The following is a 21678-nucleotide window of genomic DNA, read 5'->3' on the forward strand; positions in this document are numbered from 1 at the left end:
ACACACACACACACACACACACACACACACAGTTTCAAGGTATGTATTTGTCTGATGGGGAGTTATAAAACTGATCAATAAAATAAAATAAAAGACATTTACAGAACAATTCTGCAAAGTGCAGCCTTAACAAATACTAGCCTCTGTCATTTGCCCTCGTTAAGCTGGAATATAGATCTGTTTTATTTATGCTTTTGAAGAATTGCCACATTAAACAGGTCTCGAAAGGTTTGTTTTAATGGTACTTAAAAAAAATCTGGAATTTATGGATTACGAAAGAGATGGGCTCTTTGACTTTTCAGTGAGACTGCACACTGTCTCTCACTCTCATTTTTGGTTAGGAGCTTACTTTTACAATTTAAGATTCACATTCATGGTTTTAAAGCTCCTAAGAGTCAAGGAGTTATAGCCCTTGATTATTTTATTCATTCAATAGATAGGTAAAACTCACACCTTATAATTGGGCTTAAAGACTGGGAATAGGTTTTTTAAAGTGTGCTAAGATTTCCAGACAATTTATGTATTTCTCCAGGGCTCTCTGCAACTATAGATTTGTCCATAAATCACAAGTGCAGAAAGAGAAAAAATGGTCACTTTTTCCATTTTTTCCAATAATACCGATTGAGTACCTCCTAAATGCCAATCTAAGACAGCAGCTGAGAATGAGGCAGACTCCTCTCTGACCAGAAGGAACTCCCACGCAGAGGCATTCAGCCAGGGTAGAAGCGTGATGTTTCTTGGAGAAATTCAAAACCCAATTTCCTATGACACAGCAGGAGATAGCTTAGGACTTTGGGCCTTTGCCTTGGAGGCAACTTTGTTCAGAAGTGAGCACTGACTGTCCTAAGTGGTGTCCAGCTGGGGCCAGGGGCTCCCCATAAAAGGGGCTTAATCGAGGCGGTGGGACTTGAAAAGGATGCTGAGGAAGCACTGTAGTTAGAAAAGAGGAGAAGGGGTAAAGGCCCATCAAAAAAGCTGACTCCAGCCCCAAGGAAGCAGAGGGTCATTGAGAGAGGAAAGTGAGGTTAGAGAGGCCTATTCAGCCACATAGCAGTGGACCTTTGAATCCCATGGCCTCAGGCCCAGCTCAGTTCTCGCCTATATCCTCTCTGTCAGGAGGAACATCAACAAACCCTGAGTGAAGTTTCGTTCCAAGTTATATTTGGGAAGACTAATCTGGTTCCACTGTGTGGGAAAGATCAGAAGAGGAAGACGTCAGAAGTGGGAGGTGGAGACCAGTTCGGTGTAGTTATCTAGGAAAAGAATGAGTGTTGTAGGGATTTAGCTGGGATTGCTGTTTCACCCTGAGGTTATAGATTTCAGAACAGCACAGAGCTGCAAGGGAGATTTAAAGAACGTGACCATGACGGGTTCTCTTGGGAGAGTGAATGAGGACAAATGTGTCATCTGGCTTCTTCCTGGGCTCTCCTCTTCCACATGGGTTTGCCCCCTCCCCATTCCCCAGGGTACATGGGGAGCTTTCTGCTTATCATCAGTCAACAATCAACAAAAACAGATCCCAAGTCTGGTAAAGGCTAGCAAGACCGGTTGGCAGCTGACAATTCTGAGGATCTCTTGTCCAGATGGAGTCTCCCCCAACCATCCTTCTTATCAAAGTCCTCCACATGGGCATAGTGGCTTTATTTAACTCAAATCTCTGTTTAGTTACTGTTGCAAAGTAGCAAAACATCCAATTGTCATTTTCCATTCAGGCCCAAAAATACAAAGCATGATGTGTTAGGGGACAAACCCAGAGACACTGCTTCAATTATTACACCCTCCCCAGCTGACCCTTACTCACCAGACTGAGCTCAGGGCCACTGTCAAGGCAGTAGCACTTCCAGCTTTTCGCAGAGCATCAGATTTGGGGATCTGAGAGCCAAGAAAGTCAACATGTTCAGGTTGCACATGAGAGCTCGTCTCTAACCCTGACCCAGACCTTGGAACAGGGCCTCCCTGGAAACAGGAAGTAGAGAGCTTTAGAGTAAAACTCAGTTCACGGGTAAAGCTCTGCTTTCCTTGAAAAGCTTCTGGTCATCTTGGTAAAAATTGGGAAAGAGAACAGGCCTCTGGAGCTGTACATCTGGGTCCTGCATCCTTCATTTTATTTCTAAAAATCTCTCAGAAGGCAGCAGATGCCAGTATCTTAAATTGAAATTATTTGTGACCAGGTCAGAACAGTCACAAGGAATCCCATGAGCATTGAGTAGAAAAGTTCATGACACAAAATTAAATACTTTCAATGGCAACATGTTTTTTCAATTTTGTGTTGATATTATTTTGTCCTAAATATGGAATCTGTTTGGAATTTGAAAAATAGAAAAGCTACATACATAACTTACTATCACTGGCTTTGAAAGGAATAGACCCACCTTGGTACTTGGCAGTGGGAGAGAGGGTTGATGAGGGTGTCTAAGTCTTTCGCTATCCTAATTCCACCCATCCTTGAAAGTTTGGTTTGAGTCTTTAGAAAGACTTCCCTGAGTCAAACAGCCCACATTCACCTCTTTCTTCTCCAAACTGCTACAAAAATTATAGTCGGTACCATACAATTTAGTCCTTTGTTGTAAACGGCCTGTATCATTCACGTTACATGTGCTGTTGCTGTTTCCCCAACCAGATGGCGAGATGTTTTAGAAAGCACAGATCCTGTAGGCTTCTTCTTTTGTTTTTCTTTTTTTCTCTGAGGAAGTTTAATATATTTCTGCAGGGTCACTGAAGGAGTCTTACAAGTAATTCTCTTGTAAATTCAGTTGTGGAAAAGCAGAGGAAGGAAACATGTGTACAGAGAAATGTGTACTCAGTATCTGTCAGGGTAGGTTTACTCTTATTTAAAAAAGAAAATCAATTTCAGCAGCTTAACACAATAAATGTGTACTTAATGTCCATCTACAATTCCATTTGGGTGCTCCTGGTCAAGTGACTCATAATTTTTGCCAAGTAGTGGTGATTCAGAGATCCAGGTTCCTTCTCTCTAGTTCCCTTGGGGCCTCCTCATGGTCCTCTCCATCGGACCCTCTGTATCTGGCTAACAGATGAGGGGCAAGAATGGAGGATCGTACATGGGAGAGTTTTATGGCCCAGCCTTCCACCTGTATTTCATTGGCCAGAACTCATTAACATGGCTCTACCTAACTTCAAAGGAGGCTGGGAAACATGGCCTATGAGCATGCCCAGTAGGGAAAGGATGATCTGGTGAACTAGACAGTGTTTGTCATACTTTCCAAGTTCTGCCTACAAGAACCAGGAAATATATTTCAGTGACTTGAGCATCATGGTGGCAGTACACAGAATTAATCCAACTTACTTTTGATAAGATGGGTGATTATTTCTACTGTGAAGTTATTCTTGGAACCTGAGTGTCTACAAATATAAATAATAAGAAAAAATCTAATAAAAAATTCAGTTAACTTAATTTTTATGGTGCATGCTGGATTCTTAAAACATTTCTATAGAACTTTTTAGTATCTGCTTATCCTTATGGTTTAAAAGGTTGTTCTAAGAATAGTGTCTTATACTATAATTTTTATTCTATTGATTTTTTTTATTACATGGCATTAATGATTGCTGCTACTGTATTAACTGAGAATAGGTCTTCTTCTATATAGGGCCACTTACCTATAGGGGAGGAAAAGCAAGGGCCCATATAAATCTAAATAAATCCCAAATAGGCTTTTAAAAAGATTAAGTATTGCCAATTATACTCTAATTTTTTTAAAAAAAGCAAATGAAAACTTATAAAAGTTGTTGCAATTGAGTGAAATTGATCAATAAATTAATTCACTTTGCATAAAAAGGGTTAGTATAACACATTTTATCTCTCCTTATTTAGAATTCCATTTTGATTTATCTATATAGTGTTTGTGAGTGTATCTCTATATAGTTTTTTTATTATTAGTTTCAGGTGTACAGAACAATGCAATAGTCATGCTTTTCACCCCTCACAAAGTGGCCATTTCCCTCCCCCAGTCACCCACCCCCTCCCCCCATACCATACATATCTATCACAATTCCATCGACTCCACTCCCCGCACTGTGCTCCACATCCCGTGACCACATATATATCAAATCTTAGTTGACATACAATATTATTCAACATCAGCACAGATGTACAGTGCAGTGCTCAAGCCTCTACCCCATCCATGAAGTGGTCTCCCTAACAAGACATGAGTCCATCTGAGCCCCTAAAAAATATTTACAACATTACTGATTATACTCCCCAAACTGTCTTTCATATCCCTGTGGCAATGTTGTAGTTACCAATTTATGTTGTCTAGTCCTTTCCCTTTTTCTCTCATCCCCACCCCCTCCCAAACTAGTAAACCCTCAGTTTTTCCCCTATGTCTCTGAGACTATTCCTGTTTACAATGCTCATTTATTCAGTTCTTTAGATTCCACATATAAGTGAGATCATATGGTATTTGTCTTTCTCCTTCTTTTTAAATTAAAGTTTATTGGGTTGACAATTGTTAGCAAAGCTACATAGATTTCAGGTGTACAATTCTGAAATATATCATCTATATATCATATTTTGTGTTCATCATCCAAAGTCAGTTCTCTTTCCATCACCATATATTTGACTCCCTTTACCCTCATCTACCACCCCCTCTCCCCTTACCCTCTGGTAACCACTAAACTATTATCTGTATCTATGAGTTTTCTTTCTTCATTTGTTTTTCTTGTTCTTTTGTTGTTTTCAGTTTCATATCCCGCATATCAGTGAAGTCATATGGTTCTCTACTTTTTCTGTCTGTCTTATTTCACTTAGCATGGTAATCTCAAGATCCATCCATGTTGTCGCAAATGGCACTATTTCATCTTTTCTTATGGCAGAATAGTATTCCATTGTGTATATATACCACAACTTCTTTATCCAATCACCTATCGAAGGACACTTTGGTTGTTTCCATGTCTTGGCCACCATAAATACAGCTGTAATGAACACCGGAATACATATATCTTTATGGATATATGTTTTTAGATTTTTTCGGTAGATACCCAAGAGAGAGATTGCTGGGTCATATGGTAATTCTATTTTTTATTTTTTTGCGGAATCTCCACACTGCCTCCCATAGCAGCTGCATCAATCTGCAGTCCCACCTGTTAGACTTCTTGTTATCTCCTAAATGCTGAGCTTACTCCTCAGAACATTGTAGGTGTTTGATCAGCATTTATTGAATGAAAATGTTGAGCATCTCAGTGGGCTTATTTCAGAAGTCAGATCTAACTAGATCTTCCCTTTTTTGCCAGACAAGCTCAAGCTCAGCGTGGTCCAGGGTGGGCATGCAGAGAAGGTGTGTTGTGATGATGTCAATCATTCATTGTTGACAGCCAGGGGTGGCAGTGGGACATGCTGGTTAATAACAGTCAGCAAACCTGGGCTCTGATCTAGTTTTTCCCACTTATTAGCTGTGTGGCATTGCACAGGTTACTTTACTAAACTGTAGTTTTTTTATGCATAAAATGGGAATAAAAATAGTACCACCGCCTAGCATTTTTTTTTTTGAGGAATAAAATAAGTTATGAAGACCCATATGACCCATTTTGCCTTTTGGGTATATAAGTAATGTAATTCCACCCACTGCCTTGAGAATTTGCATGTCCAGATTAGAGCAGTTCATAATCCTATCCCCTCTCTGAGGATCCACTCCTACTGTTCAGCCTAGAGACCCAGAAGTGCCTGCTCAGTCTCAGGGGTCAATCCTGGACCTTCTCACTTTCCTGGTGTTCCAGGTTCCTGAATGATTTCAGCTGTAGCCATGCAGCTGCCAAAGCCTGATGTTGCTAAACCATTATAGCCTGGGAAGAACCCTTCACACCCCTGGTCAAATCTGCACTGGCTCCTCAGCCAGGATAGAGGCTGTTTCTGAATTCCTGATGTTACAGCTTTTAAAGAGAACTCCCCCTAACTGCTGGGGTTTACTCTGCATCAAGGGGACTAATAAATCCATATATGTATAACCCCTGTGTGCTTATGGCGCTAAGAGGGGAGGATATCTCACACACAAAAAATTGATCTGGTCCCAGGTAAAAAAAGGTCATGATTTCAAAGCTTCAGTTAGGTCTTTGTGTAGCTGGGGCATGACCACTGGGGCTCGTAACTTCTGAAGATCGGTGGATCAGTTCTTCAACTTGGTAAATTAACTGGCTTTGGGGCTTAAACTATCTTAATAAAACCCCTGGTTTTAATTCAGTCACATAGACTGAGCTGTCGGCCAACTTTATGCTAGTGAAATATTTATTTCTGACTCACATTAGTTGGCAGCAGGTGGTACGAAAATCATGGAAAATTTAATAACAAATCTTGTGAGGCAGCTTGAAGAAAAAGCAAAGAAAAGTGGCCCTTGGAGCAGGCAGCAAGCAACTGGCAGGCTAGCCTCTGGCATGAGGCGCTGGCACTGTCAGCTCAGGCTGGGAGTGTGGAGTGGCTGGAGAGAAGAACCCACCCATGGTGTAGGCATCTACCTAGCAGTGGATCTTCCTCAGCTCCAGGAGAGGACTTTTCTCAGCGGTATGCATTCTTCCCAGTTTGGTAACGCATCAGGAATTGTGAAAAGTAACCACAGTCTCTGGATATGGCAAGAAGAGATAAGACATAAGCAAACCAGCCTCCAGAAAGCTGGAGGAGAGGAGGGGTAAGAGAGAATCTGTGATGCAGCATTGATCCAGAAGAAATCCGTTATTCACTCAACTGAACGTTGTCAACTTTGGTTTTGATTTCAGCAAGCAAGAATGTTCCTCTGAGTTCTCTGAAGTGTTTTTGCTTCTCTCCACATACCATATTTTGCTGTGTATAATGCGCTCCCATGTATAATGCGCACCCACATTTTTTACCCAAACTTTCAGGGGAAAAAAAAAATCTCTGGTTTTAATTTTTTAATTCAAATTTTTATTTGTTTACATTTAGGTACTTGTTTTTTGTATTATAAAGGAATTTTAGCATTTATTTTTTAACATATTATGGTATGAGAAATTTTGTGACAAATAATTACAAAACATAAGAACAGATACAAGATACAACACATTTTATGTATCAGTAATAAATTTATGATATTAACGCATCATAGAAGGCCAAAAACTCTTCGTCATTGCAAATTTGTTGTAAGTTCAACAAAACCAAGTATGGTATTCCAGGGTATTATTTTGCATGCAGATATCATTTTTGAGTTCTAGAGTTACACTCTTAACTCATAAGCATAAATAAAAAATTAAAAACATTTATATAGCTACGGAATTAATACTACCCATGTATAATGTGCATCCTTATTTTTCCCTCACAAATTTGGGCAAAAAAGTGTGCATTGTATATGACAAAATACGGTATCTTCTTTCCCATCCAAAACTCAGGGAGATGAAGCTGAGAAGATAATCATCCCCAGTGTGGCATTTCTACAAGTGGAGGCCTTCTTCCCTTTCCTTCCTCTCAACTCTCTTCTTGGCTACTAGACTGGCCATATAGTCAGAGTAGGTGACAACCACCAGCTGGAAAGATCTCTGACCTCCATAGTCCCTTCTCCATCCGGGTCATGCCATTGGGCCATTTCAGAACCTTGGTCTTCCCCTTGAAAAATGCAAATGCTTGTGAAAAAGTATAAAATAATTTACAGTATAAGATTTCTCTTATGATGTAGTCCTACTTTAAAAAAGAATTGTATAACATGAATGAGGTTCTCAAGTGCTTTCCTTCTGTCTGAAGGCCGGGGCTCCAGTTCCTTTCTCCCCATTATCTCTACCAAAAAGACGCCTCAGGAATAAAGAACATATTCCTGATGGAGGAAAAGAAAAGTGGGACAGGCTGAAAGCAAAAAAAAGACCTTCACTTATGTTGGAACTTTGTTTAGGGCTGGCCTGTTTGGTTCATTTGGTTGTTGTTTGCTCTTTAGGACAACAAGCAGGAAAGGGCTCTTTTCCAACTCATCAGTGAGAGATGGTGGAGCCTGGAGGCTTAATAAGTGAAGACATGAATTTCATATTCCGACTGCTAGCCATGGTCTCATGGCAGTGGAACCCCACTGTAGGAAAGTGTTCCACCTTAGGGGTCAGGAGACCTGGGTTCTAAGACCTCCCAGAGCCACCAACTGCCTGGTCTGTGGTCTTAGCAAGTCGCAATGTGCTTCCTATCGGTGAATGGGATACATAACACCTACTCCATCCATTGCACAGATTTTTGTGGGACTGCAACCATCACAACATGGAGCTTGCAGCAGGACTGGCTGTGCCCCTTCTTCTCCTCTTCCTACAGTGGCTCCTTGGGCAGCGTGTACTTGGGTATGAGTGGGTAGCTGGGACTGCTGACCAGAAAAGGCCCTAGATTAGATTCAGATGATGAACTGTGGAAACTTCCATCCATTATCTGTCTGTCTATCTATCTATCTATCTATCTATCTATCTATCTATCTATCCACCCATCCATTGATACATATGAATTGGGTACCCATGATGTGCCAGGCACCTCTCCTATGGACCTTAGTGTTTGCTGGACTCTAGCAGTGCAACAACATGAGGAGTCTTTGTTTTACCCCCTTCTTAGGGACATCCTGAGAGGTATTTCTGTCCTGATCATTAGACCAAAACATCCATGCTGCCAGGGAGAAGCCTGGCCTGACAGGAGAGCTCTGACCACCCTTCTCTCCTGTTTACATTAGATAGTCTTTGCTCCAGGATAGTTAGTAACCAGCAGCATCACCAGAAAGGGGAGGGACATTTAGGATTGACAGGGGTGGAGAGAGGGCAGAAGAAGTTTCACCTGGGTCATCCTCCCACCTACTGGTTCCCACCTCTGCCTTCCGCTTCTCTAGACCCTGCCCTCACTCTGCTCGGTTCCTTCTCACTGACCTGTCAATTGCAACGTGATCCACTTTCTTCTTCCCTCATTTCTCTTCTGCCTGCTCCAGTCCATGAGGTAATAATAATGACACATGATTGGGGGAAAAAATGCAAATTCTTTTTCAAAGACAAAAAGAGCACATGGGAAACTAAGGATTTGGAGACAGATTTGGGTGTGGTTTTCAGGCATGTCTGGAGCTTTACACAACCCCCTCTTGTCTCTGTTGCACTGTTTGCCAGTTTTATGAGAGCAGCATTTCCTTTAGATAGATAGTAACCTCATACACCCTCGTCATACCCAAGAGCCAGATAGTGCTCCCCAAATGAGCAAAGCCCCTCCAAGAACCATAGCCCCACTAGAACAGCCATCCCCCAGGGCAGATCCCTGGTAGTGATAAATCCTTAGGAGATTTTTAAATGTGGGAGGAGATACAGAATTGGAGGGGTGATTGAGATTCCACAATCAAAGGTCAAAGACCTGAAGCTACCTATCTGGGAATCCGGCAGGAAACAGACTACGGGAGGCAGGACCTGGGTAATGGTGGGTGGTTCCAGTACAGCAGGAGATAGCTGGGCAAGTGGGTGAGGTCACTGGAAAAATGGTTGTACTCTGGCAGGCTTTGGAGCTTGCTAATGTTGAGATTCTAGGAAGTTTTTCTCATTCTCCTTTGTCTCAAACTCTGCTGGCTGAAATAAATAGGTTCCTAATAGTAAAGGAGGCTAGCTAAAGGATTTGGGAAGAAAATTCATGGCAATGGTACCAGGTGGCAGTTGGGAATATTTTGCTTGGGTTTTGCAATTTCCACTTAGCAGCCCATTATTACACATAAAATGCAATATATACTCTGTGTATTATATATAATAGAGTGGTAAAATATATGATTTACCTGTATATGGCATGAATAGTCAGAATTACCAAGCTCAGAACTATTTGAAAATCATTTAAGTTTTTAATCCAAAGAATGCTCCTTGAAATTTGAAGAGGTCTTGGGATATCAGAACTTACATTTTGTCTGAACCTAAGACTCAAGTCCTACTTTTTTTTTTTTTTTATCAAACCTAGCCAGCATGCTGCAACTCCCCAAGGCAAATGATGTAATTTAACAGATTTTTCAGCTGTTTGTTCTTCCTTCAGGCCTGGTTCTGGCAAGTGCTAGAATCCAGAATCCAAAGGGGAAAGGATAGAGAAAAAGAGAGTCAGAGTGCTTAGAAGGCTACTGTCGTATGGGCCTCACTGGGCATTTTTCTTTGCTCATCAGGTCAACTCTACAGACTTCCTCTGAGAAAACCAAACTACAAGCAAAGAATGTGGATTGCTTCAACTCAACAAGGATTTATTGAGTGCTTACAATGGGCTAAGTAAGGGCTGGGGTTACACAGATGAATGAGACTTAACCCTGCCCTCAAGGAGCTTGCAGTCTATCCAAGGAGTCTATGGTGTGAAGGAGAAAGAACACTGCCCATTACTGAGGACCCCCTCATTCATTCATTTAACAAAAACTTTCAAGTGTCCATTATGTGCCAGGTATTGTTCTAGGGGCTAGAGATTCAAGGATGGAAAAGACAGGTGTGATCCCTGCTCTGTAGGTTTCATTCCTGAAGATAATTATGATGCCTGACCCATGGCTGCAATTACATTGTTGAAGTCGACTTTGGGAGGACACTGTAGTGACAATGGGTCAGTTGGCTCAATTCTGAAGCATTCACTCAGTCTTGCTCTTTCTCCCACCCCTAGTGTCCTATAATCCTCATCTCTAATTTAGTCATTTTTAAATTGAAGTATTACTGAGATATTCTAGATTTGCATGCAGTTTCAAGAGTGAATACAGAGAGATCTGAGGTACCCACTACTCACTTTGTCCCAATAATAACATTTTGCAAAATTAAAGTGTAATATCACAATCAGGATATTGACATTGATGTAATCCACCTATAGTTTTCAGATTTTCCCAGTTTTGTTTGTACGTGTGTGTGTTAAATTCTATACAATTTCATCATCCATATAGTTTGTGTATAGTTTGTGGATACTGACAGTTCTAATACCACAAGGATCCCTCCTGCTGCCCACCTATAACCACCCTACCTCCCTCACTCCAGCTCCATCCGTACCCCCTGGCAACCACTAACAAGTATGTCCTCCACTTCTATGGGCCGGCTGAGTGGTGCAATGGTTAAGAACTGGCTTGGGATGCCAGAGGGCCCCGGTTCAGATCCCACATATGAGGGCCAGTGACACTGCCCTCCACAGCTAAGATGCTGAACAACTCAACCTGGAGCTGGGCTGCTGTGAGTCGCCTGCGGCGGCGTAGGCTGCAGTCCCTGTGGCAGTGGGTTGCCATGGGCTACCCTGTGTAGCCAGCAGCCAGCGTGAGCGACCAGCAGCCGCAGTGAGCGGCCGTCCAGAAGCCGGCAACTGATCTGCCTCGCCCGGGAAGAGCGCAATGATGGTGCCAACTTGGGCCAGTGAAACAACGTCCTCCACAACTAGACTGAAGAACAAAAGGGCAGCAACTTGTCTGTTCCCCTTCCTCTAATTCCCCAGCACTGTTCCCATCCCCCCAATTCCCCAATAAAAATCTTTAAAAAAATAAATAAATAATGGGTGCTTTGTCCATTAGCATAGTTAATATCAGGACTGTTTTTTTATTGATGAAATTAGTGGCATTTGATTAATACAATGAAAGCTAGAAATGGGATCTCCTTGGTGCATATAAAGTTATTCAAGATAAATGGGTTAACATAGTTCAGAAACCCTCCATTCTTGCATAAATTGGATATATGTATTCAGCTAGAATTATAGCCTGCACCCTTAGAATGATGCCTCAGGTAAGCTTTTACCTGATCTTGGGTCCAGCTGTGAACTCTGGAGGTTTCTGGTTGCCCCATGCTGGCTATACTGGCAACAGAATCCTGCCTTTGAAATCCTAGCATTGTCTTGAGAGAACCTTGCATGCAAGGTTGTATGAACTGCTTTTTTGCCTGTTTACTAATAAATATTTAGTTAAGTGTCTGCAGAATTTGGCCGGTGGCTTGCTTTTGTGATAACTGGATAACACAGTTGTAGAGGGGAGTTGCTAACACTCCCAATTTATGAATTCCTTGCTGCCTCCCATTTTAGCAAGAGTAACCTGGCTCAGGTTGATTTACAAGGCGCACTCACTACAGTGTGAGTTTCTGGAAGAAACATACCTAATTTACATCAGTATCTATGAACTGGTTGAAAGTGAAAGGCACCTGGGAGATGGAGTTTAGACGTAAAAATACCAGCATTTCAGGGAAAAATGGCACAGCATCATTGAATTCAGAAAACACAGGACCCATGACTTCGATGCTTAAAAGAGGTGTGGCTCGCTCCTCAATGCGCAGTGCTGAACTGCAGACCCAGTGATAGGACCTGAGCAGCCTCCATAGGCCACGCCTTACAAATTTGCAATACTAAGATCCCTAAAGACCATTTTTGCTGAACCCAGGAAATACTCACTTGGACTCTTGAAACGGGGCTACCTGCTCAGAGTCACCTGGGCTGCTTGCTGCAAATGCAAATTCCTCATCACATTCCAGACCTCCAGAATTGGCACCTGTTCTAATGGGGCCCAGGTATGTAGATTTTCAACATGTTTTCCAGGGGTTCTTATCTATTTAATGACAATGAACTTAACAATAGTTCAGGGGAAATAAAGAAGCACTACTATGTTCAAGGGTCACATTGATGGTGAAAACACACCCTGATTCAGAAACATTAAAATGTGGGTGAACTGTGCATCTCAGAGTAAAGGCAAAGTAGCATGGCATCTTCCTAGGTAGCATATTTGTAGATTAACCATGTCCTCACTGCCTGAATGAAGATATAAGGTAAATGTGAGGCTTCTTTTTCTGCATTGGAGCAAGCCAATAAAGATATTTGGGGGCTAGGAAATCTCTCCAGGGCCTCTCAAATCACATTAAGCTGGTTTTATCTTTGAGTCTCAGACTAACCTCCCCTTGCTCTGCCCCTCCCACCCTGCAATGCTCTTAGACACGAAGGAGCTCTGTTCACTGTGAGATTTAAATATTGAGACATAGAATTCTCCAGTAAACAGCACCACCAAAGCCCCCCTCTAAGGAAGCCAGTGGTCAGGCAAACACACGCACACAGTGTTCTGATGCTGTTACCTCACCAAAGAAGCCAGAAGCCTCTCCTTCCCATAGGCTCACACAAGGAACCTTTTAACAGACGAATGCTTGACCTAAAGAGTTACCGTCCTTTAAAATTCACAAAGGCATGACAGACCAGAACAGAGCACTGAGTGCAAATAAATCTATACGCTAGTAGTTCTTACATCTCCTGACTGGTTCCTCAGGGACACAAGGAGGGAAACCATACTTTTAATTCTTCTCTAGAAAATATTTCTTTAAAAAGCATGGTAGAAATGATGTACTTCCCCTTTACAAACAAAACTTTTCAAAATTTCCAGTTTTTAAATTCTCCCGGTCCATCAGGGGCATCTCTTGAAGCTGTCTTCAATGCAGAGAACAGAAGCGGACTGTGGTGAGGGTGGGGTGGGAGAGTGCCAAAGAAATAGAAAATATGATTTCAACCTTCAAGAAACTGAAATTCTATCTTAGGAGACAAAAACACCCACAAACAAGATGAGTGAAATTCTGGAAAGCACTTGTTCATGTCTCTATTAATCTGTAAGTAGCTGTGTCCCGCAGTTGGTAATATGAACCATGGAGAAAATGTTGGCAGTGAGGTCAAAATCAGAGGGCGTGGAGAATCATGGTGGGAGTAGCATTTCAGGTTGATTATATTCCAGATTCATCTGAAGGTATATGGTGGGAGAAGTGAGCAGATAAGGGACAGCAGGCAACAGCAGCATCCCAGGTGGCATGGGTCATGCTCTTTGGAGTTACTTGGACCTGGTGCCTTTTCATACTTCACTGTTTACCAGTGTATCATGTTGGACAGATTACCTCCTGAGCCTGTCTCCTTGGTTATAAAAATGGGATGATGAGATCTCTCTCGTAGAATTGCTTTGAGAATTAAAATAATATGCAATGCCTAGTAAACAGTAGACATTAAATAAAAGGGCAGTTTGCCTTCAGAAGAGAGAATGATTAAATGTGAAATGAGAGAAGGGGCTGAGGTCCCTGGTAAAAGGAAAGGGAAGCCCAAATGTTTAAACTTTGTAGTGCTTCCCTAGCAGACTAAATTCATACTGCCTCATAGAAGCCTTCTTACTTTTCAGATATTGAACTCTGAACAAAAAACAAAAACATAAATGTGGCATATTGCGGACGACAACACAGGCAGAAATCTTGAGCCGTCAAAATTATTGAACACAGCTTTCCATATGACCACAGGGATTCTAAAGTATAACCAGACACAAAGATGAAATAAGAGCCCAAAGGAAATAGAAATGCCTAGATGATTATTTAAGCAAGTGATTTCTGATGATGGAATATTAAAAAAAGAAAAAAAGATCTCACACCTGACATGGACTGTATGTGTGAGGGCCCAATGCACTGAGACACTATCTGTGATCCTTTCTCCAGGTGGAGGGGAGAAGGTCTTGTTGCTCAGTTTTTCCACCTCTGTTTTATAGAGAGCTCTGTGAGTTAGGGAAGCAGATGTCACACTCATATTAGGATGATTTGGAAAGGATTGATGTACAGAGTGACTATTTGCAGAAGTGTGGCCAGAGAAGGACAGAGGAGATAGTGCAGTGGCCTGGGGCTGGTGTCATAACTGTTATCATCCCTAGGCCTGAGGCTTTGAGGGGAGAAGCCCCGTTGGAGGGACACTGTCATCCGAGGTGACTTTGCTGGAAAAGAGCCTGGAGAATAAATATGGAAGGGTAGCAAAATATGCCATCCCAAAATATGCCTCTTTGGTATAAAAATTATTTGAGCTGATTATTTTGGGAAGCAACACACAGGAGAAGTTCTGAAAACAGAGTGAGAAGTTACTCTCTTTTAAGGGACATGTGCATTTATACAGGAAATCTTCATTTGTAAGGGTGATTGGGTGACTCTCTCTGTACCAGGAATAGAAGGATGACTAAATCACGAGAACTTTGGCAATGGAGAAGGCACCTACTTAGATCTGCATAATAAATCTTACCCTTGTTTACCTTGCTAACCTCCCCCATGATTGGCCTCTTCACACACCTTTCTTTTTTTCCTCTTCTTTGTTTTTTGTCTTTAACTGAAAATGAAATTTAAACTAGAGTTCTAAACCACCTTGGAGAGTTACTAATTTTTCACTGGATATCTCCCATGTACAAGGTCAGACAATTAAGTTCGCAAACTTTTTTGATATCAGAGGGATTATTCATTATGAATTTGTACCAACTGGACAAACAGTTAACTGTTTACTATTAGGAAGTGCTGAAAAGGCTGCGTGAGAAAGTTAGGCGACCTGAACTTTTCACCAGTAATTCATGGTTCTTGCGTCACAACAATGCACCAGCTTACACTGCACTGTCTGGGAGCGAGTTTTTAGCCAGTAAACAAATAACTGTATAGGAACACGCTCCCTACTCAGCTGATCTGGCCCCCAGTGACTTCTTTCTTTACCCAAAGATAAAGGAAATATTGAAAGGAAGACATTTTGGTGACATTCTGGACATTAAGGGTAATAATACGACAACAGCTCTGATGTTGAACTCCAGAAAAACAGTTCCAAAATTGCTTTGAAGGGTGGACTAGGCGCTGGCATTGGTGTATAGCTTCCCAAAGGGAGTACTTCAAAGGTGGCTGTAGTGATATTCAGCAATGAGGTATGTAGCACTTTTTCTAGGGTGAGTTCACGAATTTAATTGTCCAACCAGATATACATGACACGTACATGTTAATAAACTTCTGTTTGTTTTTTCTCTTGTTAATCTGTCTTTTATTATAGGGGTCTCAGGCAAGAACACAGAAGGATAGAGAGAGTTAAATTTTCAACGTATGAATTGGGAGGGGAGACACAATTCAATCCATAACAGTTGGCCATAGAGTTTATATCAGTCAGCTCTTTAAATGGTTACTATGAACATGTAAATAGTTAGAGTAGCTCACAGAACTTGTAGAATCTCTCATTTTGATTTGATTGCTCATCACATTATTCTTCCAAACACCTTTTTCTGGTATTAGATGCCTACCTCTACCCCTCTGACCATAGGGTCCTTGAGATATAGAGACTGACCTGGGTCATTGATTTCCAGGTGTCAGATGCAGTGAACTTCATTCTAATATAAAAGCTTCATTCAATCCTATGAGTAATTTTGCATTTTTACCAGCAGCAGGAGTCAACAAATTCCATTTTTACTGAATCTAACTTGAGTTGGGTTTCTGCCACTTGTGTCCCCAACTCCTGATTTAGTCCTGAATAGGGATAGATGGCATTTTTTGTGAGGATTTTATTCTAGTTGCATAGGGGCAGGAAAAAATTAGATTTGTCCCTCTTAATCGAAATTTGAGGCCAGTTTCCTAAAATAGTAACCAGCCTATTCGTATCCCCAGCAGATGGGTCTACCCCTTGAAGGAATCTACAGAGCTGGGGATGACACAGTGCTTCTGTTTGGTGACCACCGCAGCCAGTCATGATGTTTCTTTTTTTTTTTTTAAGATTTTTTTATTGGGGAATTGGGGGATGGGAACAGCACTGGGGAATTGGGGGAAGGGGAGCAGACAAGTTGCTGTCGTTTTGTTCTTCAGTCTAGTTGTGGAGGACGTTGCTTCACTGGCCCAAGTTGGCACCATCATTGCGCTCTTCCTGGCCAAGGCAGATCAGTCACCGGCTTCTGGACGGCCGCTCACTGCAGCTGCTGGCCGCTCATGCTGGCTGCTGGCTACACACGGTAGCCCATGGCAACCCACCTGCCGGTGCCAGCGACTCACAGCAGCCCAGCTCCAGGTTGAGCTGTTGTTCAGCATCTTAGCTGTGGAGGGCAGTGTCACTGGCCCTCATATGTGGGATCCGAACTGGGGCCCTCTGGCGTCCCAAGCCAGTTCTTAACCATTGCGCCACTCTGCCGGCCCAGTCATGATGTTTCTTAACGCCGACCTTTAGAAAGCTGTGACATACAACATCACCGTTCACATTCAGCATTCACAGGATCCGATCCGGCACTCGGGTATTGGAGAATAGTTAATCACGGATCCCCCTGGCTGCTCATCTTGCCACACTCCCTTGTTCTTGATGAGATGGGGGATGAAGGGGAAGGGGGTGTTGCAGCCAAGATCCTCTGGAGACAACAGCAGCTGCGTCAACCCCTTTATAAAATGCCTTGAATACGTTGCCTCAGAGGCTGCAGACAGCTACTGTGCTAAATTATTCACCCTGACTTTTACTGGGTACCTTTCTCCCATTTCAATTACTTGGGATTTTTATAGAAAATTGGCTGTGGGAATTTGACCACTCCAACTGCCTTGGTAATAATCTGGTCTGAATAGTAAACTCGGCATGGACTGATTCTGGGACAAGCCAGAGCGTCCCCAAAAGAATTTGTGAGGAGCTGCCCTCCGCTGCACAGAAAGCTAGGAATTTGTTTATACAAAATGATGTGATTTATTTGTGAGAATTCTGTGCTATTTACACAGTAGCAGAAAAAAAAATTAGAAATGTCATTCTTAATCAAGATTGGAGGCCGCTTTTTCTAAAAGAGCAACCAGTCTTTTCATAAATGCTTTGACCACCATCTGGTGGGGCTATGAAAATGCTTTTGAACATCTGTATTACACTGTAAAGAAATTTTAACGTACAGCCCTGTGCATAATGGCCAAAAGCTTGGCTGGGTGCTTACTCTGTGCCAGGTACAGTCATCTCTAGGTATCTGTGGGAGATTGGTTCCAGGACCCACGGCAAATATGGAAATCCATGGATGCTTAAGTCTCTCATACAAAATGGCGTAGTATTGGCATATAACCTGTGCACATCCTCCTGTATGCTTTAAATCATCTCTAGATTACTTATAATACCTCATGCAATGTAAATGCTCTGTAAATAGTTGTTATACTGTATTGTTTAGGGAATAAGCACAAGAAAAATGAGCCTGTACATGTTCAGTATAGATGCAACCCTTGTAGGCCTAACTACATAATATACATCAGCAACCATGTACATTTTTTTCAAGTATTTTCAATCCACAGTTGGTAGAATCTGAGCATGTGAAACCTGCAGACATGAGGGGCTGACTGCACTGTGTTCTGTTTATGTTCATTAGCTCATCCAATGCTAACAACAATCAAAATGGATAATGTCTTATTGTCCCCATTTTCAAATGAGGAAACAGAGACTCTGAGATTTTAAGTGACATGGTGAACTTAGCATAGCTTCTAAATGGTTTGATTTCAGAGTCTGGTCCTTTATGACAAGCTAAACTACTTTAAAGTTAGGCCATGTTTGAAGCAGAGAAAAATAAGTATTAAATTCTTTAATTAGTTTGTTTACACTCCACAGTTGATGTTAATCGTTTCTTGAGTTTTCTTTCACTAAGATCAGAAGTGCCTGTACATACAGGAAAATTGTTTTGGATTCCCCCAAATTTCACATGTGGGCTCAGCCTCCCTTGACTCACATCTACAGTGATTGTGTCCTGGCGTGAGAACTTGGGGGTGTCTAAGCTTGAGGGCCTAAACTACATATCCTAGGTTTTCAGACATGTCTAGATGGCCAGTGAGATAGCAAGACTCACCCTTTCGGGCAAAGAATGACATTTATACAAACCTGGCTCAAGGATGGGCGGCCAGCATCGGAAGAGAGCTCAGTTAGAATTTTGGGGATTTGCTCTTTTATTGAATTCCCCAGAACATGTACTAGAGTCCTGGGAAGATGAAGCAGTAAAACTAAAAGAACTAGGTGCCTCATCACTCGTCTCTGTAGGAGCTTGAAAGCAAAAGGCAGTGTGACCTGGAACCCAGCACTTCAGTGATGGGCAGCATGCCTCTGAAATAGGGCAGGTAGGACCTGTCCTAGATCTGGCCCCAAGAGGCAAGAGTCTCCAAAGCAGGAGAGAAGGAACTCACAGGTCCCACGTTGCTGCTGTAAGAACTTGCAGAAGGAAATGGTGCTTTCTACTCATAGCCAAGTTATATCCATTCCCACACTCACTTAATATACTCAGGAGCTTTCTCAACTACTGGGTTAAATTTTGAGGAAGCTAGACTTCCTGAATATGTGTGTGAGTGGAAATACAGTCCTGTTGCAATTACTGAGATTCTGACGTCTTAAGAAATGCAGATCAATGCAAATTAAGAAAATAAAACTTTTTTTTTTTAACCTCAGCTGTGTATGAGTAAGCAGACCTTTAAAAGTGTGCTCAGTTCATTATAAAAAAATGTGGTTAGTAAGGATCTTAGTGTTTATGGAAGGATCACAGATATCCAATAGCCCACAGAGTAGCGATTAATCTGAAAATACAACCTTGACTAAATCCATCAATGTCATACTCAGCATTTTTCTAGATCCAACTACTCCGAAAACATATAAATTAATCAATCAATTGATTGTTATAGAGTATCAATTAAATGTCATACTATGTAGAAGCTACATACAATAATACACTCCAAATGGTCCTAAGTAATAGTACTGATGATCAATTATCCTGGTATTCAAGTCACTTCCTAAATTCTCTCACCTTTGTGACTTTTCATCATGAGCAATTCAGGGAGACTTGGGTTCCAGTAGGTTATGGTTAGCAAGTCACAGTCTCCTTAGAACTTAATTTCACTTTCACTGTTTCTAGTGATCAAATGCATGACAGGAGTTTAATTTTTCCCAATGTATTTGCCATGAGCCAGGCATGGTAAATGGGAACATAGAAGTGAGAAAACAAGGAGAGCTCAGTTCTATGTATCGTGTGTTTGGAGCACCTGAAGCAATTCAGAGCCTCTAAGTACCTTATGTTAGTGCTTCAGGGACATTCAGGAAGAAAAACTTTCATCAAGACCCCAGCGCCAATACTTCAAAATTGAACTACAAATTCATGATACTGCAGCAAAAGATTCATCAATATTTCACTTTCTTCTTAGGCTGTTCAATTTTCTGTTTAATGGGAAGAGAAAATAAACTGTCCCTGTCAATAGAGGTACGTACTTCAGGGCTTATGTAATAATGGAAACTAAAAATTCAGAACTGACAGGTTTAAAACAATAGAAATGTTTTACTCAAACTGCTGTCTAGCAGTTTCCATCTGTAGGGGTGAGTGAAGGATAAGCTATCAGCACTATGCTTCTACCCCTCGCCCCCAGGATATGTGGCTTTGCAAAGTCTCCTATGAGTTAGGTCATTATAAATCAATTCCTGATGAAGTCACATGGAAGTCTACAGTCTTTCCTCCTATGGCTAGAGTGTCAGAGGACTGCTTTCCTTTTATCTTCTGAAACTTATATGCTCTGTCAAACCAGCCTAAATTGGATGTTATAATGAATATGTGTTTTGGAGCACTAGAATTCCTTTGGGACTGTGTCTCCCCTGATCTCAGGCCATGATATCTGGTGAAATAGTCCCATCCTGTATCCCTGGTGAGGGTATGTGTGTGTAGGAGGGTGTGTTGTATTAGTTATATATTGCTGTATCACAAATAATCCCCAAAATTTAATGGCTTAAAACAACAAACACTGTTTCACAGCTTCTATGGATCAGGAGTCTGGGGGCAATTTTTTGGTCTACCTTTGCCTCAGGATCTCTCAGAAGATAATCAAGATGTCCAGTCAGGGCTGTAATCAACTCAGGAGAGATCCGCTTCTAAGCTCACTCACATGGCCGTTGGCAAGCTTTGAGTTCCTGCTGGCTCTTGGACAGAGGCATCAGTTTCTTGCCACATAGGCCTCTCCACAGGGAGGTTCACAATATGGCAGGGTGCGCAAGCCAGAAGTCATGGTCTTTGTGTAACATTATAACAGAACTGACATCCCATCATTTGTGTTATATCCTATTCAATAGAAGTGAGTTCGGCCTACACTCAGGAAGGGGAGAATACACAAGGGCATGAAAAGCAGGAGACAGGAACCAATGGAAGCCCTCTGAGAGGCTCTACCAGAAAGTGTGCTGACAAGCCTGGGAAACCACCTGGAGTGTCCCAGTTCTCTGGCCACAATGATGGGCTCATGGACAGGCACAAGCAAGTCAGGCCAATGAGACTTCACCCTGGAACTTTGGCTGGACCTCTTGGGAAAGAGCCCTTCTCTTTCCATAGCAGTTTCTAGGATGTCAGCCTAAGCCTCAGGAGCCATCTTTGTCATCAACTTGGGAAAGCACCTTGGAAACAAGGCCAACATAGAAGAAAATATGATCAAAAGATGAAAGTGGACTATTCCTTGTGTCATTGTTTGAACACCTCGATCCAGGTGTATGTAGAGCCAGTTCTATCCCTGGATTTTGTTACATGACCCAATAAAAAGCTTCCCTTTTTTTTGCTCAGCCACTTTGAATTGGGTTTCTATCACTTGCTGCGAAAAACTGCTGATATATAGATACAGTATAATAAAGATACTATAATAAGTTTTTAAATTCTGTCTGGTAAAAACGAATCAACAGGATCTTAGAAACAGACAGTGATGATAGACCAAATCACTTCTTTTATTTTTAGTGAACTATTTGCTCAGTACCTTAAATTTAGTGTGCCTGGACCAGTGAGAAAATTTCAACTTACTTGTCCAAAGTCCTTGTTATCACAACAGCAGGTAGTGTAGTTCCTTGTTGCCCTTCAGATGTTCAGCTGACTCCATGTGTCTGGATGAACTTGGGTTTAAGAGTGTTTCTTAAATCAGTGTTTGTCAACTAGGGGTGATTTAGCAATGTCTGAAGACATTTGTGGTTCTGGGGACATTTGTGTTTGTCATAACTCAGAGGGGAAATCTGCTACTGTCCTGTAATAGGTAGAG

General features: G+C 41.8%; 1 protein-coding gene and 1 long non-coding RNA gene across 2 annotated transcripts in view; one reads left to right on the forward strand and one right to left on the reverse strand.

Moving 5' to 3' along the window:
- The window catches only part of SNX18 (sorting nexin 18), a 75258-nt gene extending 64275 nt beyond the window's left edge, over window positions 1–10983 (forward strand). Inside the window, exon 2 of the mRNA XM_019641450.1 lies at window positions 10086–10983. Within this exon, the coding sequence (XP_019496995.1) occupies window positions 10086–10189 (104 nt within the window). The 3' untranslated portion in view covers window positions 10190–10983. The remainder of the gene's footprint in view (window positions 1–10085) is intronic.
- LOC109382149 (uncharacterized) overlaps window positions 1–21515 on the reverse strand; it is a 27455-nt gene extending 5940 nt beyond the window's left edge. The window contains exons 1-2 of the long non-coding RNA XR_002123888.1: window positions 21447–21515; window positions 1802–1956 (exon numbers count right to left, since the gene is read on the reverse strand). This is a non-coding gene — a long non-coding RNA (uncharacterized LOC109382149). The remainder of the gene's footprint in view (window positions 1–1801; window positions 1957–21446) is intronic.
- Between the last annotated feature and the right edge of the window lie 163 nt (window positions 21516–21678).

This window comes from Hipposideros armiger, unplaced genomic scaffold (genome assembly GCF_001890085.2).
Source record: "Hipposideros armiger isolate ML-2016 unplaced genomic scaffold, ASM189008v1 scaffold_60, whole genome shotgun sequence".
In the NCBI taxonomy this organism is placed as follows: domain Eukaryota; kingdom Metazoa; phylum Chordata; class Mammalia; order Chiroptera; family Hipposideridae; genus Hipposideros; species Hipposideros armiger.